Source organism: Strigops habroptila, chromosome 20 (assembly GCF_004027225.2).
Source record: "Strigops habroptila isolate Jane chromosome 20, bStrHab1.2.pri, whole genome shotgun sequence".
Lineage (NCBI taxonomy): Eukaryota > Metazoa > Chordata > Aves > Psittaciformes > Psittacidae > Strigops > Strigops habroptila.
Genome location: NC_044296.2, coordinates 2213332 through 2237679, shown reverse-complemented (window position 1 = coordinate 2237679; position 24348 = coordinate 2213332). Strand labels below are relative to the sequence as shown.

The 24348-nt window shown below is 53.9% G+C and overlaps 1 protein-coding gene across 27 annotated transcripts in view; it reads left to right on the top strand.

The window, feature by feature from the left end:
- The window catches only part of TCF3 (transcription factor 3), an 82387-nt gene that overhangs the window by 36561 nt on the left and 21478 nt on the right, over positions 1-24348 (top strand). For 21 of the 27 annotated variants that reach the window (XR_003994749.1, XR_003994748.1, XR_004390007.1 and 18 more), the window contains 5 exons: positions 8583-8656; positions 9445-9541; positions 15055-15122; positions 18447-18576; positions 19750-19799. Coding sequence is in view for 24 of the 27 variants with exons in the window: in XM_030509420.1 (XP_030365280.1) it covers positions 8583-8656; positions 9445-9541; positions 15055-15122; positions 18447-18576; positions 19750-19799 (419 nt within the window). In the remaining 3 variants the exon portion in view is untranslated. The remainder of the gene's footprint in view (positions 1-8582; positions 8657-9444; positions 9542-15054; positions 15123-18446; positions 18577-19749; positions 19800-24348) is intronic. The other 6 variants (XM_032920361.1, XM_030509438.1, XM_030509423.1 and 3 more) reach the window with 1 other exon arrangement.

Here is a 24348-nt window from a genome sequence, read left to right as displayed (position 1 = left end):
TCATCTCAATCTCCCCTCTGGCAGGTTAAAGCCATTCCCCTTGTCCTGTCCCTACAGGCCCTTGTCAAATGCTCCTCTCCACATCTTATAGGGATCTTTGTTAAGTGGGCTCCGAGATGACCTGTTTGTTTAATGTGTTGGTGAGTTGTATGTGTCCCTTCTGCGGGTGCCTGATCTGCAGGATGTCATCGCTGCCCTGCTCCTGGCTGTCATGGTCCAGAGCATCCACTTGTGCCGCCTTGCCCCTCCTGGATGGGTTGGGAAGCAGCAGCACTCAGGGGCAGGGACCAGGACTGAGCTGGGTCCTGGGAAGCTGTGAGCTTCTTGGGCAGCATGGCTCCATCCCATTCCTGGGCCATGACATGATGGCTTTGAGTCCATCCAGTTGGGGTTGGCAATTCGCTGTCCACATACTAGTTACCCAGCAGTGCTAATCCTCAGGGATCACTACTGTGCCCCTCAAATTGGGGGCTTGGGGGAGCACATCTTGGCAAGTTTACAAGGGCCTGTGGGGACAGAACAAGGGGGAATGGCTTTAACCTGACAGAGAGATGAGATCTTAGGAGGAAGTTCTTCCCTGTGAGGGTTCTGAGGCCCTGGCATAGTTTGCCCCATCCCTGGCAGTGTTCAAGGCCGGGTTGGACAGGGCTTGGAGCAACCTGCTCTAGTGGAACTTGTCCCTGCCTGTGGCAGGGGGTTGGAACTGGATGAGCTTTAAGGTCCCTTCCATGATTCTATGATTTTCCAGAGGGTGGTTGCAGACAGCCTGGCATCAGTCAGTTGATGCCTGTGCTACCTGGAGAGTTAACTGAAAATTCCGGGACAAAGAGAGCAGATCTCTTGGACTGCCTCTTTCCCTCCTTTAGTGGGGAAGCAAGGCGTTGTGAAGACCAAAACAATAGTCAGGGCAGCAAGAAGAACATCAAAACACCTTCCACAAAAATTCCCCAAAGCTGAATTCAGAGGCCATCCCAAAAGCTCAATTCAGTCCATCAGCCTGGCCTTGAACAACTCCAGCTGTGGCTGCCCTATCCGTGCCAGTGTTCAAGGCCAGGCTGGATGGGGCTTGGAGCAACCTGCTCTAGTGGAAGGTGTCTCTGCCCATGGCAGGGGGTTGGAACTGGATGAGTTTTAAGGTCCCTTCCAACCCAAACCAGTCTGGGATTCTATGATGGTGGCTGTCTTCAGTCAAGCTGGCCATGCTCCATCACTTCCACAGGAACGACCGGCCAGGCTGCAGCTACCAGCACGGAAGCTCCCACTCTCAAATGAGATCCACCCAAGCACTTTCTTTCTCCCCAGGCAGCAGCAAAGCTGCTCAGCCAGCTTTGGTCCAACCTCACATTTGGAAGCAGTGGAAGGGATGAAACAGAGCTGCCCTACTTGAGGTGAGGACTCCTGATCTGTACCATGAGCAGGGGCCTCTAGGGTGGCATTCCCAGCATCCATTTGCTGCCCTCCAGGTGTTTGGTGGCTTTGGGGGCATTTTGTTTGCCTTTTTTTTTTAATTATTATTATTCCTGTTTTTAAATTGTTTTGTCATGCACCGGGAAAAGGAAGCGAACAAATTGTATGGGCCCATCCACGGTCCACGTCCTGTAAACAGCTGCCGGCTGCCTGCCATTCCCCGCTGTTTTTTCCTCTTTGGGGCTGGTAAATAAACAGGCAGAGCTGCTCCCAGTGCCCGCTTTTCCCCTTGCAGGGGCTCTGCCTGCACCCAAAAGCCTTGCCCGGGGGATGCCTGCATGCTGAAATGGGTTGGTGGGGTTTTCCATGCTGGAGTCGGCAGGTCTGGGGAGCCAACTCTCAGGAAAAACAACTTTGCTAGTTTGACTGGGACTAAAGCTAATTACCAGGCGACTAATTTTATTGATTTCAAATCCCTTTTAGCAGAGATTTTGCTGTGAGGCTGATCGCCAGAGCGATTAGGACACAAAGCCGCTTAATTTGGAAGTGTTTATCAGGCAGCCTTCTGTCACCTCTGCTTCAAATCAAACTACAGTGGCACCAGTGGACGCAGGTGGGCAGCAAGTTTCCTGTGCTGCTCCTAGAGCAACCTGCGGGCTAGCAGAGGTTAAATGTATTCATAACAGAATCATCATAGAATCACAGACTAGTTTGTGTTGGAAGGGACCTTAAAGCTCATCCAGTTCCAACCCCCTGCCACGGGCAGGGACATCTTCCTCTGGAGCAGGTTGCTCCAAGCCCCTGTGTCCAACCTGGCCTTGAACACTGCCAGGGATGGGGCAGCCACAGCTTCTCTGGGCACCCTGTGCCAGCACCTCAGCACCCTCACAGGGAAGAGCTTCTGCCTCAGAGCTCATCTCAATCTCCCCTCTGGCAGGTTAAAGCCATTCCCCTTGTCCTGTCCCTACAGGCCCTTGTCCAAAGCCCCTCTCCAGGTTTCCTGGAGCCCCTTTAGGCACTGGAGCTGCTCTAAGGTCTCCCCTTCAGGAGCCTTCTCTTCTCCAGGCTGCCCCAGCCCAGCTCTCTCAGCCTGGCTCCAGAGCAGAGCTGCTCCAGCCCTCGCAGCAGCTCCGTGGCCTCCTCTGGCCTCGCTCCAGCAGCTCCACGTCCCTCTTGTGCTGTTGCCCCAGAGGTGGATCAGGACTGCAGGGGGGGTCTCCCCAGAGCGCAGCAGAGGGAGAGAATCCCCTCCCTCGACCTGCTGCTCACGCTCTGGGGGTGCAGAGCACACAGGGGGGTTCAGGCCTCAAGCGCACTCTGGAGCCGGGTCATGGGGAGCTTCTTGTCACCCAACACCCCCAAGTCCTTCTCCTCAGGGCTGCTCTCCTAAGCACAGTGGGCTGCTAGCCACAGAGTTTTTATTCCCAGCTGCCACCGGGTCCCCGACCTGCTTCCAGACATGGCCACTGCTGCACCTGCAGAGCTGAATTTGCCTCCTTGGCTTTCAAAGCCTCACTGCAGGCTCCTTCTGCTGGGTGGACCCTTGAAGACAGAAGATGCCATCTTCAGGGTAGCTGCAGCTGCTCCCAAACCTTGTCCAGCCACCAAAGGGGCTTGGCCTAAATATTTTTAATAGACTTTAAAAAAAAAAAGCCCAGCCTAGTCGTTTTGATGGGAATCAGATTAGGGATTGTGCTTTGGTGCTGGCAGATTGTGGAGGCCGGGGGGAGGGAGATGCTCAGCCACAGCTCAAGTTCCCAACAGTTTCCCCCACTGTGATCTTCAGGGCTGCTGTGAGGGTCCCCTCACTGCATTCTCCTCCTGACATTGAAAACAAGGTACCTTCGAGTCATTTGAGCCTGCAGGGCAGGATTTAATAGCAAAAACTCTAATCTTGCTGCACAGGGTCCAAGAGGTCTCAGGAGCAAAATGTCCTGCTCTGTGTCCCTGCACGTCCTGCAGGTCAGGAGGGATATCTGTCCACCCCTGGAGCTTTGCTCGCAAAAGAAACATTAGAGATTGAGCTTGTTTTGAAAGACCTTGGCCTGAACGCAAAGGCCAAGTGCCGGGAGTCCTCCTTGGCCATCGCTGGGTGGGCAGAGCAGGGGCTGGCACCAAAGCCAGGCTCCCCCAGCAGCCACATCCCGGGGCTGGGCTTGAATCAGGGGGTTCAGGGCTATAGAACACCTTGGGGGTTTGGCTCGAGGATCAGCTCTGCTTTCCCAGGCATGGAAAGCAGAGCAACATCTCTTGGTGTGGCATTTTTGGCTCTGGGGACCCTGTAGGTGGGGGCTGGAAGCCACAAACTGAGCAGCAGGGACTCTTAAGTGGCTGCTGGAATGTGGGGATGGGGCAGAAACCCCTCCACGCTCCTCCTTAATGCCTTTTCTGGCTTCAGAATTGTGTGTTTCAAGTGGTTTTATTCCTCCTGGATGGGGAACGGCTCCTGGTGCTCATGTGTGCGTAGCCTTTTACTGTGGCTTGATAACGGGTGAAAGGCTTTTTTGCTGAGACTAAATGGGGACAAATTCTTTTTATCCATGCTGAGAGCTTAGGATGGTTCTTGTCTCTCAGCTCTTTTTAGCTGCGGCACAAAAATCGTGAGGGGGAAAAAATATTACTGTCTGACAGCTACATCTTACTCCATTAGTATGTTTTAATTAGAACATGAGCAAGAAATGTGTTATGAATATTCATGACCACAGTTATTAAAATGCACAATTAATATGCATGCTTTTTAATAACTGTATTAATGGAGGGAGAAGGTAGTTCCTATTTTTGTCTTTTTAGAATTGGAAAGAGCTTTAACTTGGTTAGGTGGGAAATGGCTTTATTTAAAATAAAGCTGCATCCTGACAGTTGGGTGCACACATGGGTGTCTCCCACTGCACGCACCCTGCGGTGCACAACCCTTGTACGTGTTGCAAAGCCAAGCACTCAAATGCTGAGATACGCCAGAATTAAGCTCACTTGTGCGAATGGAATTCAGCTCCATGCCACGTAAGTTCTGACGCAGTCTCGGTTGGTGATTTGGATTCATAGAATCATAGAATCCCAGACTGGTTTTGGTTGGAAGGGACCTTAAAGCTCATCCAGTTCCAACCCCCTGCCACGGGCAGGGACACCTTCCACTAGAGCAGGTTGCTCCAAGCCCCTGTGTCCAACCTGGCCTTGAACACTGCCAGGGATGGGGCAGCCACAGCTTCTCTGGGAAAAGTCTGTGCCAGCGCCTCAGCACCCTCACAGGGAAGAGCTTCTGCCTCAGAGCTCATCTCAATCTCCCCTCTGGCAGGTTAAAGCCATTCCCCTTGTCCTGTCCCTACAGGCCCTTGTCCAGGTTTCCTGGAGCCCCTTTAGGCACTGGAGCTGCTCTAAGGTGTCCCCTTCAGGAGCCTTCTCTTCTCCAGGCTGCCCCAGCCCAGCTCTCTCAGCCTGGCTCCAGAGCAGAGCTGCTCCAGCCCTCGCAGCAGCTCCGTGGCCTCCTCTGGACTCACTCCAACAGCCCCACGTCCCTCTTGTGCTGTTGCCCCAGAGCTGGATCAGGACTGCAGGGGGGGTCTCCCCAGAGTGCAGCAGAGGAGGGAGAATCCCCTCCCTCGATCTGCTGGCCTGGGACTGTGTGTGCTTTAATGTAGGAAATCTGTGCCCAGGGGTCAGGCGGAGTTGGGGGTGAGGGAAATGCCTGCAGGATTTCTGTCTCACCCAGGGGAGCGCAGCAGCACGTCAGCAATACCCTTGGACAGGACACACATCACCAAGTGCCCCAAGGTGCTTCCAAGTGTCCTCTGGGAACCTGGCCTTGCCTCCCGAGCTGCTGGGATAGAAGGGTCCAGGTGGGATGCTTGAGTACCCTTAGGTGAGCACTCGGAGAGAGCCCTGGGGATGCTGGCATGGGGCTGCCTGAGCAATGTCCTTCTCACCCCAGGCTTCACCATCTCCTCCCCTTCCTCTTCCTCCATGGCTGCTTGGTGTCAGGCCGGGTCAAGGGCATCTCTGGTGAGCACCACGGGCTGGGGAAGGTGTGACCACATTTGGTGCTGGCACTATCTTTGGTGGTTTTGTGGTGTGAGCAGAGCAAACCCCTACCGACTGCGGGGGTGGGGGAGCTTTTCCAGAAGCTTTTCCTTTAGCCAGAGCCAGGATTTTGGCAGAAGGCATTTGCTGCCAAATTTTAGATCCTTACTTGGATACCAAGGGAGGGAAGAGCAGATTGACATTGAATGGAGGACAGCTGCCAGAAGTCAAACGCAGGCAGTCTGTTTTTTCCTGGTTTCATCACAGAAATCCCTGGATTCTTAAAACACCTGCAGGCTGAAAATGGGCTGGTTTTGCCGGCACCTTCCATATCGGTGGCTGCAGCTTGGGGAAGGTGTGAGACCTTTTTGTCCAGCAGGAGTTGGACTGCAGCACAGCCCTGCCCTGGCACAGGCATGTTCGGAGGTGGCTGAGCCATGGGGCTGCTTCCTTTGCCTCTTGGGTGGGAGAGTGGTGACCTCTCCTTGGCAGCCGTGTGAGCGCCAGCACCAAGCACCTCAAGGGGAAAAAAGACTTGTCCCGAGCTCCGCATCTCCCCAAGAGCAGTGAGGGGGAAGAAGGGGTGCCGGGGGCTTGCACACGCTGCTCCGTTGTGTGTGTGCCATCGGAGCACCCAGTGCGATTTTGACCCCTCTTTGGCGTGCACTGGTGGCACTGCAGCATTGGAAGCAGCTCATGCTGAGGGTTTCTCCATGAATAGGACACATGTGAGCCTCTTGGTCTCAGCTTTTGTCTCCTGTACCACCTTCCTAGGGGAGTCCTGCTCAGTGATTTCTTTTTCCATTCAGGAACTTTGCACCCAAACTCCCTGCAGAGCCCACCCGCATCCTGCCCCACTTGGCATCCTCTCCAAGCACATCCTGACCTGGGGATGCTCCTTTGCCATTGGGTGGGTTAGAGGCAGGACCAGGGGGTTCTGCAGGAGGGCAAGGTGATCCAGGGCCTGGGAATGCCCATCCTCATGGTGCAGGGGTGGGCACACGGATTGAGATCCCCATGTCTTGGCTTCCACCCCAGCTCTGGGGCTCCTGAAGCACTTTGTGGGGACACTGACTACAGCCAAGCCTGGTCGGTTCCATGGCCCTCGTCCTTCCAGTGCGAAGAGGCAAGTTCGCCAAGGACGTCTGAGGCTGCAGCTGCTGACCATTGGGAGCTTTAAAAATCCCCATGAAAGCAAAGTGAGGAGCAGGAGTGTTTCTGCCTCCTGCTCTCCGTTAGTGTTTGCAGGATATGCAGATGAATTGCTTTAGAAAAACACATTAGCAAAGCAAAAGTTTATTCTAGGAAGTAGGAGGTGGGAGAATTGGCAGTAATTCTCCCTAGTATCCAAGGTATTATTAGAGGCTTATCCCTGCTCTGCACAGTAATCACATTGGAAATTTTTGATTAGAAAACAAAATCTAAATGAGAATTATGAATATTCATTAGGTGTAGAGATTAATATGCATAATTATGTAAATTAGACAGCAATTAAACACCAATTCTCTGGGGAAATGATTAACACAAAGGCACCGAAATAGAAGGATGTAATTTGAAAGAAGTTTCTGGTTAAATGAACAGTGAGGGGAGCGGAGGAGACAAATACACGGCGTGTTTGCCATAATAATCAGCTTTGCTAAAATGGAATTGGTGTGTGCCCTGCAACCCTGCCCCCTCCATGTCCTTGCTCCTGTCCTGCCACCATCCTGTCCCTCTGCTGTCACCCCTGCTGCCAGCAGGTCTCTGCTTCTAAAGGAGAATCTCCTCTATGCCCTGTGGGCACCTCGGCTGTTGGTGCTTTGCTGTGTTGGAAGAGCCGGTGCCAAGGGGTCCCCGGGGGATACTGGGGGATGCTGGATGCTGCCTGGAGCCTCTGCAAAAGGTTTCTCGTGCCACCCTATGGCAGATGTGGCTGTGTCCCCCCCCAGCAGGGTCGGGGGTTTGGTGGGGTGAAGCAGGGCCATGGCTCTGGCTGGTGCTATCCATGCTGCTCACATCCTGCAGATGTGAGATTTGTCCCTGGCTGAGCTCTCCATATCTGTGCAGCATCTGCAAAGCCCGGCCACATGGTGGAATGATGCCCCTGCCTGGCTCCCTCTCAAATCCCCGGCTTTACCCCCATTTATATGAACAGGGAGATGCCAACTGCCACTCACTGGTCCCTGGTCACCCACCGGGGTGGAGGGGACAGACCAGCACGATCTGAAATCCTGCTGCCGAGTTGTCAGGGTTTGTCTTCAGGAAAGGTTCCTTCCATGCAGTTGTGGTCCCAGCTTGAGCTGCCAGAGCTCTGCTGCTGCCACTCACTGGGTTGTTTCTCATCCTGGTGTGTGTTCCCCATGTCCCCTGGGTGCCTCGTGTGCTGGTAGCCCAGGAGGCGCAGTCTGGGTGGACCTGGCAGATGATGGAAGGAGATGATTTCCTACACAGTCTGTGTGCAGGCACATTGCAAAACCCTCCTCTTTGGTCTCTTGTCATTTTGGGTTGGGTCCCCTTTGCCCAGGATATGCTTGGGAGGGCTAAAAATGAAACGGACAGCAGCCATGCTCTGGTGCGCCCCATGTTGACAATGCACCTTCCTCTGGGGGACCACGGGGGCTTAAATAACAAATGCCCTTGAACGAGCGTGGCTGAGCCAGAGGTAACATTGTACCCCCAGCAATTCCCATCCGAGGCTTTCAGCTCTGGGTGCTCTTTAATCTGCCTGGGTGCAATGAAGAACAGAGTTTGGTCCGTGACCTGGCAGCACCAAGGACAAAACTCAGGTCCCACTGGAGCATTGGGGTGGGCGCAATGAGTTTTTAACTCATTGTCCTCTTCACCATTGGTCTCCAGGGAGAAGAGGGTTATGGGTGCTGTCTGCGATGAAGTGAGTTAAAATACTTGGTTCTCCTCTTCCCGCTGTCCTGTGTTTTGAAGCATTTCCAGGCTGGGGTGGGATTTGCTTTGTGGTGGGATTTGCTTTGAAGTTTGTGGAATAAACTCCCAGCCGGAGTGGGAAGGTGAGGAGGGAGAGGGAAGGATCGGTCACACCAAGTGGAAGTGGTTTATTAATGAAAATATTGTTTTGTTTGTAGAAGGAAGAGTTAATTTTGTGAGAACACCTTTGAGGCTTTGCTGATAAAGCAAGAGTAACCTTTGTTCTTCCTGTTTTTCGGTAGGTTTGGATGAAAGACCAGGATCAGGTTCCTGGGGAACGGGAGATCAAAACAGCTCCACATTTGACCAAGGAAGGGTAAGGATGAAGTACAAACACAGAGCTCCAACCAAAATAAACAGGGGCTTTACCAGGGCTTCTCAGTGTACGTTTAGGTTGGGTCTAACCCTGGGACAGCTTTTCCTACTCCATTTTGGACATTTGGATCTCCCCTTGGGCAAAGCTTGTCCACCATGCGCAGCTTTGGGAGCCCAGGGAAGCAACTGGGGCTTGCTTTGGGGGACATCTACTGCGACCGCCAGCCAAGGTGCCCTCTATGGGGATGGAGAGCACAGGAAGGGTTTCACAGGGGAGGCTGCAACAGCATGTAACTGAGGAGGGGAAGAGAGAAAAAACATTAACTGAATGGAAATGGTGTTATTTTGACAGATGCTTATGTTTTAATGAGTTTGTGTGATTCGTTTTTGCAATGGCACGTTTCCCTTCCCTTAGGTCAGGGCTGGAGCAGGGGCTGTGGTGTCATTTCTCATTTTTATAGGCCTTCTTTTCACCACTTTACCCCCCTGGCTCGGGCTGGGGCTGCCTGGCTCTCACCTGGTGGATGCTGAGCTTGGCCAAGGCAGAAACTGAGAGCTGTCAGCTTGGGGTAATCCCCCTGTATGGCTTTGATGCCATATCCTCTCCCAGTGCCATGGCCACATGACTGCACTAGCCTGCTCTCCCTTGCCAGGAGGATAAGACTGTTTCTGTGCCTTTGACTTTGACCCTTCCTGCTATGGGAAAGGCTGAGCTCTGACAGCTTTGGGGTTTGGCATTCAGCTCTGCATCTCCTTGTGCCTGGCAGTAACTCTCCTGTGTTCCTTCAGCAGAGCTATGGTGAAGGCCCCCACTATGGCGAGCACAGGGACCTGCCACCTCACAACAGCATATCTTCATCACCATTCCTGGGAGCTGGGCTCGTGGGTAAGTGCATCTCAGCTGCTCAGCGTGGTCAAAGCAGGGGAATCCAACACGGAATGGCATGGGGCAGTGGGAGTGTTTGCACTGGCCAGGGTTGCTGTTCCCTACGTCGAACCTGCTCCAGAAGGTGTTCTCAAAGCTGTGGTTAAAGGAGCTGCTGTGCAGAGGGTCTCATGAGTGCCCGATGTGCATCGCAGCCACCGTATTTTATGCACGTGATTATTTTTCCCTGCTTTACAGTAGCACCCAGGGGCAATAGTGGAGATTGATGCCTGCTGTGCTGGCATGGGATGGACTGAGTTTGCTCTTGGGAGCTAGTGAAGAAGCATTGGGAGAGAGGGAGAAAAGACATGTTCATCAATAAGATATTACAAGAGGCTCGTGGCTGCTTTGCTTTCCAGCCTCACAGCCCCACAGCAGTACAGGTCACGCAGAGAGCTGGAGGTGCAGAGGGCTGGAGGTGCAGTCCCTCGCTGCGATGGGTTTTGGAGCATCTCTGCTTGTGTCCTGCAAGGTTCTGGCAGCCCCATCTGGCTTCTCCATCCCCTGCTGCGACTGGGCAGCATGGGGAGCATGCGGGGACCGGCAAGTGACGGTGATTGTGTGGGACCGGGTGCGTGCGACAGTTTACCCAGTTACCTCTTGCAGCTCAGGGGTGGGAGGAGAGATTAAGAGCAGAAAATATCCATCCTGAGGGGCTTAGAGAGTTCTAATGACATTAGGTCAGGAATTGGGGTTAGTCCTCCTCACCTTTGCCCGCACCATGGTGGTTAAAGCCTTCGGGTGAGTGTAGAAGGAGCGGTGCTGGGGCAGGGCCCTGCAGCTTGCACTGTTTGCTTGTGGTTTGAAGGGTGGGGTTCGAAGGGGGGCTTGTGTTTGACACACAAAATCACCACCACAATAGGTGCTTCCTCCTGTGGAGCTGGTCAGAAGTGGGAAGAGAGGAGCAGGGTTGTGCTGGGGAGTGAGTAGCCCTGTGTGCATGCTCCTGGTGCAGGTCTGGGGCAACGGGCTCACTCTCAGCTCTACTCCCCTCTTGCTGTTGGAGAGGACAATGTTTTATTGCCCTTCGGGGGTCCTGCTCAAGTGTAGAAGAGCATTTCCCAGCAGCTTCCCCCTTGTCCCTCTGCAAGGGTGGTTATTCCTTCTCATTTCCTGCCCCAGGAGGATGTAAGCAAAGTGGAAGAGATGTTTCTTAATAAGACAGGGGAGCCTTGATGCGGTTCTGCGTGGTTTCTTGGGGGTGTGCGTGGGGGGGTACCCATCCCAACCTGTCCCACACCTGAGGCCAAGGCAGCCTTGAGAGTTTCCAGCCAAGAAGGAGCTGCCTGAGGAGGAACACAGGGGTTTCCCCTTTGATGTGTGCAGGGAAGACGTGTTTGGCATCCTCTCAAAGACAGGGCTCCCAGTCTTTGGCAAGTGCTGCGGCACTCCCCAGCAAGGCTGTGAGCCCAGCGGGTCCCCAGCACATGGAGCCAGACCTCGGCTGCTCCAGAGGGTGATTCCCACTGGCTCGAGTGCCTGCTGGGACTGTGTCTTCCCATGCTGGTGCACAGCGGTTGGGTGCAGCACTGGGAGCTCCACTGTCCAAACAAGAGCCAGGGAGGAGGGAAAGAGCAGCTGGGAGGGTCTCGGGGCTCCTTCCGTTTCAAAGTTGCTTTTGTTCCTAAACTTGAATGTGAATGAATTAAAGCAGAAGCCATCAATTAGTGGAGCAGGTTCCAAAATCTAAGTCTTGCTTTGCCTCTGTGCTGGTGTGCTGAGAAGGATGGACAGGAGGAAGACCACGGGTAGGCTTTTCTCTTTCTCTTTACCAAGCTGCTTCTGAAAAGTTTGCAAGTGGCAAAATGGTAAGTGGAAGGGGAGAGAAAGGAGAGCAGGGGAAAAAAAAAAGCTTTTGGCTATAACAATGTAAAAGCAGAGGCTGAGTTGGGGGGAAAGGTGAGTTCTGGAGATGTGTCCCTTCAGCTGCCCATCACTGGTTTCCAGCAAGATCCCTCCTGGTGACATTGGGCTCAGCAAGCTCATGGGAATTGGGGAGTTGAGTGGAAGCAGTGAATTTTAGAATGTGAGGACATGGAAGGAGCAGATTAGAATGGACATGTCCAGTGGTACTTGGTGAACAGAAGGTGTGTGAGATTATGACAGAATCATATCAGAATCATGGAATGATTTGGGTTGGAAGGGACCTTGAAGCTAGTTCCTGTTCCTCCTGGTGAGGTCTGAGCATCCCAGCCTTGGCTGGAGAGAGGAGCCAAGGCTGGGACCATCCTTGGCTGCCCAGCATGGTGACGAACCAGCTTGTCCCACAGGGTGAGGAGGGGTTTTCTGACAAGGATCTGTAGGGACAAGGGGAATGGCTTTAACCTGCCAGAGGGGAGATTGAGATGAGCTCTGAGGCAGAAGCTCTTCCCTGTGAGGGTTGGAGCTGGATGAGCTTTAAGGTCCCTTCCAACCCAAACCAGGCTGGGATTCTCTGATTTTGCGTTTGCTTTAAATCACCGGTCTTCAAAATCTGCCAGTCTTTTATCATTCATCTTCAGCGGGGGCAGGCAGCGGGGGGGTGGGATTGCTTAAACACCAGGAAACTGATAAGCCAGAACAGATTCCTTTCTAGTAATTATTTCTAGTAATTAGCTGCTTTTCAGAGGAGTGTTTCTAATCTTGTGTGTATTGTCAGATGTTGCGGATTGGGTTCTTCCTGGACAATGGTTTTAATCTGCCCATGGACTGGGGCTTGTCGCTGCTCCTGGTTTTTAAACTTCTTATTTTTCTCCCCCCTTTTAATCTGTAGATGTGCTTTTCCTCCCCTTTTCCCCTCTAATGGAATTCCTGGTGCATGGTGGGTGGCTCTGCCATGGCTGGGATGGTGGGTGCTGGGGCTGCACCAGGGCTCTGTTTTGGGGATGGGGTGATGTGGGGCAATGGTGTGACCTCCCTGGGGGCTGGCAGGAGCACAGGGCACTGCGCTGCAGCCAAGCACTTGCATCCTTCCAGCAGGAGCTGGCAAATCCCGTAGGAAATGTTGAATCACCTTTTCTTGGCTGTTTGTACATATCTTGTCTTGGAGAGCAAAAAGGCAAAACCTCAAGTTTCCTGGTGAAGTGCTGCCATGGTCCTGAGCACAAAGGCCAAACCCCATCACTGCCGGAGCTGGCAGCGACCTCAGGAAAGAGGAGTTTTGATTCTACCACCTTGTCTCCAGGCCCAGAAGCAAATCTGTCTTTGGGAGGAGAGAGCACAAACAGTGTGTGGGGCTTTCTTTTCCAAAGTCCTGGATGAAGGTGGGCCTGGGGGAGGCTTCATCTGAGATCTCCTGCAAATCCTGCAGGAGAGGACATGCTGGGGAGAGGAGAGATGTTGGAAAAGTGCTTATTGGGCCGGGTTTGAAAGCAGCAGAGCAGGAGAAGGAGGTGGCAGAGGATTGGAACTGGATGAGCTTTAAGGTCCCTTCCAACCCAACCTATTCCATGGTTGGGTTGGAAGGGACCTTAAATGGTCCATGAAGGTAGTGGGTTTTGGAGCAATATGGTGCAGAGTTGGCACTGGGTTGTAGCTCTTCATCTTCCTGTGGTCACCGAGATAATTGGTGACAGCAGAGGTGTTTGCCTCAGCACTTCACCGCTCAAACCAGGCGTTGGTGTCAGTGTGTTCTCAGACAGGAGGCCTGGCTGCTGCTGGCCAGATAAACCAGCGTGGCATTGCCCTGCTTTTCCTCTGGTTGAGGAGTTATCACCACTCGCTTGATGCCACAACCTGCTGTATTATTTGTGTCCATGGCAAGCAGAGCTGCTGCTAAGCTCTTTTAGAAATGAGGTCATGTGGGAGATCCAGCCTCTGACATTTTGACCTTTACTTAATATTTAAGCCTCCAAAACGAAACAGCACCATTGGGAAGGGGGGGGGAGGAGGGTGTCTCAGGTTTAGGGTTATAGTGGGGGAACCCACTGAAATTCTGCGTTGAGTTTAAGGCCCCCATACTAAGGCTGCAAAACTGAGCAGTCCCCTCTCATTTCCCATCCCTCTGCCCTGTGCTTCAGCAGGGACTGGTCTAGGGAAATTTGCTCCTCCTCTCCTCTTCATCTGCTCCCCAAAACCCTTTAATGGTGCGTGGAGCTGCCTGCCAGCCCTAACGTCATCCCAGTGCATTAACCTGCATCTTAGCAGGCTTCAGTGATGGCTTTAGGTTAATCAGATTGGCAGAATCCTCCCCCTCCCAATTTTGCTTACCGAGCCAGGCCAGAGGCTGGATGCGATCGCCTCTTTCCAGGGAGGGGGTGGCAGAGCCCAGCATCTCCCAGCCACATCGCAGGCAGCGGCCCCCACACTGCCATTGGGCTGCTGATGGAGCGGGACCATCCTGCCCTGGGTGCAAATCCTTCTCTATCATCATCTCCCATCTCTCTCTTCCCTCCCTCTTTTCCCTGGTGGCACCATTAATAGACTGTAATTAACAGCAGGGGAAAAAAAAATCCTCATAGATTTTCAGCCTGGGTTTAATTTATTTACTTTAAATTTAAAAGTGCTGATTCCCCACTGGAGAAGTGTCTAGTTTTGCTTTGGGTGGGGGGAAAACCCCAAAGCAGACTGTTGTGCTTCCCAGGCAAAGTGTAGAACTATTCTCTTCCCTTTCTGCCTGTGCTGGGGTCTTTCCCTGGGGTGCCAAGCCACCCGGACATCCACGGGTGCTGCTTGCCAGGGGCCACAGCATGCGCTGGGGCCGCAAGGCCATTTCAGAATGGAAACACTTCACCATGTGCGTTGGGTTTCTGGTTTGATTTTTTCCCCCCTTGAAGACACCGTTTTCAGCAGCGTGTGGGCAGGGTGCTGGTGAGCGTGTTTGATGGGTGCAGAAGTTCACGTGGGAGCACTGGGGCACATGGGTCTGCTCCTGCACAGCATCCGGGGATGCTCTGCCTGTGGAGCCCCATGGTCCAGGAGGAGCCTGCCCAGTGGGACCTGATGAAGGGGGCTTAGAGAGGAAGGAAATGATTTTCTACTGAGTGCCTGCTCTTTAGATCTGGATGGGGTTTGGGAAGTTGAATCTCCACCAGGAAAGGGGAAGAAGGTGATCCCTGTGCTGTACGGAGCAGGAGCTCAGCACCACACACTGCTGGAATTGGATTTCCTATTGTATGGGAAGCGCCTGTGGAGCCTGGTCACTCCCACCTGGCTTTTGGTTTGCTCTGTCACTGTCTCTGCCAAATTTGGCTGGCTTTTTGGAATATGTCTGAAGGGATTTGGTGGCTCTGGTCAGACACTGCCAGTTTCCATGGCCACGAGCACTTCCCTGCAGCGCTGCAGTTGGGGGTTTTGCTGTTTATGGAGCAGCCGAGCTCTGCTGCCCGTGAACTTGAAAAGAGCTCCTGGTTTAGCAACAAGCTATTCCTGGAGGCAGGAACCTCTGCAGACAGGCAGAGGAAGGATTCCAAGGGCAGGATTCATGCCCTGAGGGGGAGTGCCTGCAAAATCTCCCCTTCCCTCTTACACAAAACCTTGTCTTTTCTCCATTGTAGGGAAGAGCAGTGAAAGAACCTCGTACTCCACGTTTGGAAGAGACACAGGGATGCCAGGACTAAACCAGGTAAGGATAAAATGTATTTTTTGCTTCATCTATCATAGAACCATGGAACAGTTTGGGTTGGAAGGGACCTTAAAGCTCATCCAGTTCCAACCCCCTGCCACGGGCAGGGACACCTTCCACTAGAGCAGGTTGCTCCAAGCCCCTGTGTCCAACCTGGCCTTGAACACTGCCAGGAATGGAGCATAATGGATGGATAAAGGCATGGACAACAGGCAGTCTTTCAGTTTTATGATCATTCTGTCAGTGCAGGGTGCTCTTCTCCACAGCTCTTCTCCACTTCTCCCCAGTGCAGATGCTCTTCTCCCCAACAGGGAAGGACACAGCCTTTTGCAGCAACAGCCTTGCCCTGTTGGGTCACCCCATGTGAACCCCAACAGGATAACCAGGTCTGTGCTGTGGGAAAAACTTGCTTCCTGTCAGGAATACTACAGGCATAAATCAGAGCCCGGGAAAGCAGTTGACCAGCCCTGAGATAATCCAGCTTGCTGCTTCCAGCATCCAGAAATAGTTTTTTGGGAAGGAGCGAGCACCTCTGCTTTGATGTGCTGCTGCAGCTGCCCCAGGGAAACAGTCCCACCGTTTTATTCAGGGGAGCAACTCTTGGCCGGACAGCTTTTTACTTGATACATGTAGACACACACATATTACATGTTTTAATTTTACACAAATTTGTCATAATTTCCTCTTCTCTGAACTGAGGATGTTTCCTTTGCTGGAACAGCTGTGCTGGCTGGCTGTGCCAGAGCGGCTTTCATTTACCACTGAAGCTGCTAAAACAAGAATGGGACAGATGCCAAGCCTTGCTTTTGAATGTTATGGTTTTGATGGGGTTTGTGGAGGAGGGGGAGATAGAAGGTAACAGAAACGGGGTGGGCAAATGTTGCTGCAGGCTGGGAAAGGCCCTGGAGTGGGCACATGGATCTGGATCGGGTGGCAGAGCGGGACATGGAGCCCTTTTGATGCAGAAGGGAGACAAAACCCCTCTTGTGTGGGGTGCTGGGGGACGAGCGGGGCCGTCTGCACAATTGCTGGGGCCCCCAGAACAGTTTTTGCTTCTGGCTCGAGTTTGGGGGGGGGGGGTGGTGGGGGGTGACCTGTTCTTTTTCATTCTGAAAAGAGCTGGAAAATTGTCCGTGGTGCTCCCCAGAACTCCCTCCTCCGGGGCAGAGCTGCAGCTCCCCCCTTGTTTAACCCATAACCATCTACAGAGGCATCCCCAGGGAGAGGCAACGGGAAGAAAATCCTTTTTTCCAGGAGATTGCCTCAAAATCTCCATGCCTCTCTGGAGATACCTGCTGGAGGAGCCAGCCGGCAGTGCTCCATCCCTCTGGGATCTCCTCCAGGGTGCTGTGCCTCTTGCTTTTTTTGGCTGTGCTGCTTCGTGGTGCGGCGCGGTGCGGTTTCAGTGCAAAGGTAATATGACCGGTGGAACAGATTGCAGGAATTTCACCAGCTGTGAACACACGAGCTCCTCTTTCCCTCCCCAACCCCTTTCTGGAGGAGACGGGGGAGTTTAAAGCAGTGGGTTTTTCTTTCCAGTTTCTCAAAAGCCTGAAATCTTCCTTTATTTCAGTGGGTTGCCCTCAGAAGATGGGTCAAAGCTGAGCTTTTGTTACTGAAAGGCCCTTTGCCAGCCCTCTTAAATTCCATGTAAATACATTTTACTTTCTCCCAAGGTGAAAGGGGCAATGCCATCAGGCTGCTCCCGTAAGAAAGCCATACTTGATCTGTCTCAGGAGCCAGCGCTCTGGCTCCACGCTGCTTCCCAGCGTACCCAAGGTCAGCTGGGATAAACATGAGGGAGGAGTTTCCTCTTTTTGGAAAGAGAGATTTGACTGTTCCCTGATAACAGGCAAGAGAAAACCACCTGCAGCAGAGGCATTGCAGCTCCCTTGCATCATTCATGGTGGATCTGGCTGCATGATGCTGGGGATGGGGGAGAAACCATCAGTGTTAGTACCCTGGGCTGGGGTTTATGGCCAGGGGGGACCAGGGCAGGCTCAGCTGATGGGTGCTGCCATGTAACTGCGCCTGTCTCTTGCGACTAGTTTAGAGTTTGCTGGTGGGTGAGCGCTGCATCTGTCCTCAGCCCTGGCCAGGTCTCTGCTGAGTTGTGGGGGTGATGGACAGCATGGGGCTGTGTTTGGTCAGACATATCTCTTGAAGATGGGTGGACATGCTGTGACCATCAGGTGTGTCCCCTACAGGTGCCAAAACACACCAGAAACTGTAATTATAGAATCACGGAATGATTTGGATTGGAAGGGACCTTAAAGCTCATGCAGTTCCAACCCCCTGCCATGAACAGGGACACCTCCCACCAGACCAAGGTTGCTCCAAGCCCCTGTGTCCAACCTGGCCTTGAACACAGCTTTTCTGTGCACCCTGTACCAGCCACAGCTTCTCTGGGCACCCTGTGCCAGCGCCTCAGCACCCTCATAGGGAAGAACTTCTGCCTCAGAGCTCATCTCAATCTCCCCTCTGGCAGGTTAAAGCCATTCCCCTTGTCCTGTCCCTACAGGCCCTTGTCCAAAGCCCCTCTCCGGGTTTCCTGGAGCCCCTTTAGGCACTGGAGCTGCTCTAAGGTCTCCCCTTCAGGAGCCTTCTCTTCTCCAGGCTGCCCCAGCCCAGCTCTCTCAGCCTGGCTCCAGAGCAGAGCTGCTCCAGCCCTCGCAGCAGCTCCGTGGCCTCCTCTGGACTCACTCCAGCAGCTCCACGTCCCTCTTGTGCTGTTGCCCCAGAGCTGGATCAGGACTGTGGGGGGGGTCTCCCCAGAGCGCAGCGGAGGGGGAGAATCCCCTCCCTCGACCTGCTGCTCACGCTCTGGGGGTGCAGCCTAGTGTAATCCTTTGCTGTAAAACCTTGGTAGAGTTTTGTCCTGAGTGAGGCCATGGGGCAGCCAGGGAGCACTGTGTAAAGAGCCCCTCAGCCTGAGGGTCACCTCTTCTATGCCTTCAGCAGGCTGGGACCATCAGTCACTCAGCAGAGCCTTGTCCTGCCCTCTTGGGCAGCAAGGTGAGCATGGGACCGATCTGCTCCCCACTATGGCACCTATTGGCTTGCATCCTTGGTTTGTGGAGAGGTTCCTTCCTTCCTGGGGTCCAGTGAGAAAACACAGCTTGACTCTTTCTTATTGCACATATGCTCCTCCACTGCCACCCCCATATTCATGTATTTGCTTTTTCTTCTGGCCCCTTGGCTTGTCTGGTTTTTCCCCCCTCGGCTGTTGGAAGGTGGCTCAAGGGAGCTCTGTTCTGCCCCAGTGAGCGCTGTGCTTTTCCAGACTGATTACATGGAAGGGATTTTTCTGTCTCCTGTTTGCAGGCCGGTTTCCTGCCCACCGAGATGGGAATCGCCAGTCCCAGCACACTTTCCCCCACCGGGGTGAAAGGGGGGTCTCAGTATTTTTCTTACCCCAACAATCCTCGCAGGAGAGGTGCTGACAGCAGCGTAGGTAAGTCGCTTCGTGTTGCCCTCGGATGCTGCTGCTATGGTTTGTGCCATAGTATGGTCTTATTAATTCATACATGAATATGAATATATATGTAATTCTTTTAAAGGGGGTTTGGGCTTAGCATCGTGTAGGATTTCTTCTTTTCTGGATAATGTCAGAGTAAGTGAAAACAGCAAATGGCTGGAGGTTCTTTTAAAAATGCCCCTAAGCCATACTGCACATGAGCAGTTGTTCATGGAGAACCTTGGGCCGCCTTCAAGGTTGGTTTTATGGCTGATGGCCCTCCTTGGAGCCCTGTCCTGCTGCAAGGAAACAGACTGCCAGGAAAAAGCCATTAAGGAGAGATGGGAGGTCCAGGCACTGTGCCCTGGGACATGGGCAGTGTCTGCTCCAGGACCTCTCCCTGCCTACCTGCCTGCTTCCATGTTCCAGAGCAGGAGTTGCCCACAAGCCTCTTTTTGCCCATAAACCACTTTGCTTTAAACACAGGCTAAGGTCAGGTGTTCAACTTTCGAGTGAAGACAAGCCCCCGTTCTCCAGAACTTGTGTTTCTTGTCACAGTTCCCCCGTGCACCTTCCATAGTCACTTTCTTGCTGCTATTTTGGGCTTTCCCCGCCAAACGAAACCAGAAGCGACCAGTGTTACATCTATTTTTTTTTCCAGTGCTGTTCAGAAAAAGGCAACCACTTTGATATCGCCACTTCAAAACGCTGCTGGTTTATGGTGTCAGCTTGGAAAATTATTCTTTTGCATCAGGTCATTCTGTGTGATGAATTTCTTCTCCAATGCTACAACCCGGTCAAGTCCCTGGCTTGGCAGGCTTGATGGCACCCTGGGCTTGATGGCACCCTGCATCTCCTTAGCTGGGGCTTTCCTGAGTTATAAACTAAAAACCCGCATTGAGCACCTCTTAGTTTTGGGAGAGGCTGCCCTGAGAACATATTGTGGGGGTGAAACCCACCTTCAGAGGGTGCAGACTAGATGAGGAGGAGAGGTTCATCCTCAGACATTTTCACTGTTGATGCTTCCTTCGCTATGGGGCATTTGGGATTGGAGCTCTACCTGTAGCTGCACCTTCCATCCTTGCATACTTTTAGCTGTAGCTTGTTGTTCTTTTCCTTCCCACTAACCCCCTTCAAAAATGAGATCCTCTCTTCTTTTCTTTACACCAGATGGACAGCCCAAAAAGGTTCGGAAGGTGCCTCCTGGACTCCCCTCCTCGGTAAGTGGCAGCAGCATTCTCCCTGCAGGAATCTGTTCCTCCGTCCCCTGGGTGTCCCCGCTCTCTGCAGTGAGAGCTGCCAGCTCTGCAGGTCCAGCCACCCCAAACATCGAGGGCTTGGATTTTAGTACGATGGGGCAGGCTTTTCCCAGCTACAGCTTCCTGTGTTGGAGAAATGGGGAAGCAGTGTGGGACTGCAGTACCAGGACGTTAATAGGAGTGAAGGATCTTCAACGCTTCCCATGTGGAGCAGCCACTGGTGGCATCTCCCCATCTGGAACCCAGACTCACCAAAGCACCTCGTGCCCGTGCTGGCTCTTGTCTTTTCAACGTTATGTCGTGGAGTAAAATGTAATCCTTGGTGTGCTCAGATTTCACTCCAGAAGGGAAACCAAAGCAGTTGGAAGGCGGGCAGGGAGCTGGGGCTGCTCCAGGTGTGTGCGCTGCCTGGGCTGTTTTATAGGAAAGCCGAGCAGCCTGTAGGAATATGTTAGCCATGCTCCTGCGGCTGTTACAGGGGAATAAACTGAACAATGTCTTTGTGGCTAGAAGTAATGGGATCTCCAGGAAAGCTAATTGGAGTGGGCTGGAGGGTTCCTGCAGGCCTGTGTCTGGCTGCGTGGCGGCCGAGGCTGCATTCCTCACTGGAGCGTTTGCGTGCTTGCAGGGGGACGGGCAGGCTCCGTCCCGCAGGCGAGTGGAGCCCAGGCTGGGGCTGTGCTGGAGACCTGCCCTCTCCCAAGTGTGTCACACCGCTCACTGCCAGTGCTGATCTGATGTGCCCATTCCCCAGGGAATACCCATGTGTGTCCATCCGTCGTGGGGGAGATCTCGTGCTGTGGTGGTCACTTGCTGGTAGCACAAAGGCTGGTCTGCGACCTCTACCACAGGCTCTGCCTTAGGAAATGGACACAGGAGACAGACAGTGGAGACAGGCTGGGAGAGCTGGGCTTGTTCAGCCTGGAGAAGGGAAAGCAGCTCCTTAAGGGGAGACCTTAGAGCAACTCCAGTGCCTAAAGGGGCAACAAGAAACCTGGAGAGGGGCTTTGGACAAGGGCCTGTAGGGACAGGACAAAGGGAATGGCTTTAACCTGCCAGAGGGGAGACTGAGATGAGCTCTGAGGCAGAAGCTCTTCCCTGTGAGGGTGCTGAGGCGCTGGCACAGGGTGCCCAGAGAAGCTGTGGCTGCCCCATCCCTGGCAGTGTTCAAGGCCAGGTTGGACACAGGGGCTTGGAGCAACCTGCTCTAGTGGAAGGTGTCCCTGCCCGTGGCAGGGGGTTGGAACTGGATGAGCTTTAAGGTCCCTTCCAACCCAAACCATTCCATGATTCTGTGTGATCCTGAGATGCTGATGTTGGGAGGATGGAGGGAGAGGAAGGCACTGAGGACATGCCAGATTGGGCTCAGAGACTGGAGGGTGTTGGTCGGTCCATGCAGACCCACATCATGTAGAAGCCAGCTCCAGTCAGCAGTGCTGAGTTGCTTTGAGAGTTTGTGTTTAAACAGGGAAAACCTGCTCGAAGCAGAATCCGTATCACTGCGTTGAGTTTCACTGTGAAACGTGGAGCTTTTAAACCCCAGTTGACATGTGGGGAAAACATCCTTCCCAACAAATGGCCCTTGTTTGGCCTCAGGCTTCAAAGGCCATGGAGCATGCTGCCCCTTGTCCTGGCTGTGCCCTCAAGGGCCCCAATTCTAACAGCAAGAACCACTCAGCATTTGCCAAAACTCAGCCCATTCCATGTCAGAGCCACCACTTCCACACTGGCTTTTCCAGCTCAGGAAGCACTGGCTGTCACCTCAGCCGCCCCTTGACTGCAGGGCAGTGTACAGGGCTGCTCTTTCCCACTGCCCTCTCCTTGCTTCTTGGTTTGTTTTTGAACTTCCACACCTGGGGAGAGAAATCCACACCAATGCGGCTAGGGAAGTGTGGATCAAACAGAGCTGCTGGCCTCAAAGGCAGCAGATCAAAGGCTCTTTCTTGTCCGACTCGCCTGCGTAGGAGCCTGCCCCGTGTTATCGCTGGACCCCATGCAAAATAAATAGATTAATCAGCATCTTATTAAAATAAAGTGCTTTAATCTGTAATTCCATGGCTGCTTTGAAAAACTCACCGAGGTCAGTGGCTGGAATAGTTGAGGGTGCTGAAAGGGGGGTAATTCTGCCAAAGTCACCAAGAGGCACTAGCAGTGTGAGATGGGTAAAGAGGGATGATAGAATCCCAGCCTGGTTTGGGTTGGAAGGGACATTAAAGCTCCTCCAGTTCCACCCCCTGCCACGGGCAGGGACACCTTCCACTAGAGCAGGTTGCTCCAAGCCCCTGTGTCCAACCTGGCCTTGAACACTGCCAGGGATGGGGCAGCCACAGCTTCTCTGGGCACCCTGTGCCAGCACCTCAGCACCCTCACAGGGTCTTCCCTTCTGCCTCAGAGCTCATCTCAATCTCCCCTCTGGCAGGTTAAAGCCATTCCCCCATGTCCTGTCCCTACAGGCCCTTGTCCAAAGCCCCTCTCCAGGTTTCCTGGAGCCCCTTTAGGCACTGGAGCTGCTCTAAGGTCTCCCCTTCAGGAGCCTTCTCTTCTCCAGGCTGCCCCAGCCCAGCTCTCTCAGCCTGGCTCCAGAGCAGAGCTGCTCCAGCCCTCGCAGCAGCTCCGTGGCCTCCTCTGGCCTCACTCCACAGCTCCATATTCCTCTTGTGCTGTTGCCCCAGAGCTGGATCAGGACTGCAGGGGGGGATCTCCCCAGAGTGCAGCAGAGGGGGAGAATCCCCTCCCTCAACCTGCTGCTCACGCTCTGGGGGTGCAGCCCAACACATGGGGGTGGTTCTGGGCTCAAGCACGCACTGAAGCCAGGTCATGGGGAGCTTCTCCTCACCCAACACCCTCAAGGCCTTCTCCTCAGGGCTGCTCCATCTAGTCTCCCCCAGCCTCTGTTCGTGCTTGGGGATGTGGAGGTGCTGCCACGTAGAGAGGGCAGACAGTCTGTACCTCTGCTTGGCCTTTTGGGGTTAGCTCATGTGAAATGGGTGCTGCGCTGGGGCAGTAGTTCATGCTGGGGCTGCCCAGCCACTTCCATTGAGCCTCCCTGCCATGTGGAGCTGGAAAGGGGAGTGCTTGAGACCGCACTTCCCGCAGGCCGGCATGTTCAGGCGCAGGACCCAGGGCTGGATGAGGCCCCCGAGCCCCCACCGTGGCTGGAGGAAGCCAGGGAGGGATTTTGTGCAAGTCGATTCCTGCAGGATTTTGTTCCCACCATGAGTGTGGTGGCTGGGAGCTGGTTTCGCCTGTGAATTCACAGTCTGGTGGCCGCTCTGATTAGCTTCAGTCTGCTTGAGGTCCCACCCCAGTTCATCCATTTAAGCAAGAAAAACAGGGAAGGGGGGTGGAGAATGCCACAGAGCCCTGCGGATCCCAGAGCTGGGGCGGCTCTAGCCGCTCTCTCGCCGTGCTGGCAGTTCTAACCGGAGGAAATGACCTCACCTGGAGGTCCCCGAGGCTGCTGCCAGAGCTGGGGCGCGCGGTGGGGAGCAGGGACCTGGCGCTGGTGATTTACCGCTTCCTGCAGTGTTTGGCCGGCAGCCGCCAGCTTGGCTGGTCCCACCGCACGCGCGTGGGGATGGGGATGCTCCTCACTTGGTGTCAGGAAGAGCTAAGTTGGCTTTTCACACCCTCCTCTGCACTGAGTGGGGAAACGAAGGATTTGGAGAGGCCAGAGGCTGCTCCTGCGGTGAAACCTGCCCCCTGCTCCCGGATCCAACAGGAGATGGGGGGAGGACCAGGGGTAGTGAAGACACACAGCAAGGCGAACTCCCAGATGGTTTGCAGCCCTGTTCCGCTCATCCCTGCTATTTTATTCTCCTCATTTTCACTCTGGATGTATGAAATGGATGTGGCCCCCCCGCTCTGGCACAGCTGCCTTGCGCGCTGGCCGCGAGCCAGCCCCTGGCAGATGGCGCGGGGCTATTAGACGTGCTCCAGTCGATTCCCGGTCCCAGCTCCCGCCATTTAATCAAATTATAGGAAAAGTCAATTTACTGGAGTCGTCTTCTTTGTGGCCTCCTCCATTCCCCTGCTCTCCCCGGCCACACGTGGTGCCCACGTGCAGCTCCGTGCGCCCACCTCACCCCAGTGCTGCCCTGCAATGGTGCACAAAGGCCAAGGGACGTGGATTTTCTTCTTTGAGCAAGGGACGGAGGCAGCTGCCAGCGTCTGTCAGGATTTTTCCTTCCCTCTCTTTTTATTTCATAGAATCCCAGCCTGGTTTGGGTTGAAGGGACCTTAAAGCTCATCCAGTTCCAACCCCCTGCCACGGGCAGGGACACCTTCCACTGGAGCAGGTTGCTCCAAGCCCCTGTGTCCAACGTGGCCTTGAACACTGCCAGGGATGGGGCAGCCACAGCTTCTCTGGGCACCCTGTGCCAGCACCTCAGCACCCTCACAGGGAAGAGCTTCTGCCTCAGAGCTCATCTCAATCTCCCCTCTGGCAGGTTAAAGCCATTCCCCTTGGCCTGTCCCTACAGGCCCTTGCCCAAAGCCCCTCTCCAGGTTT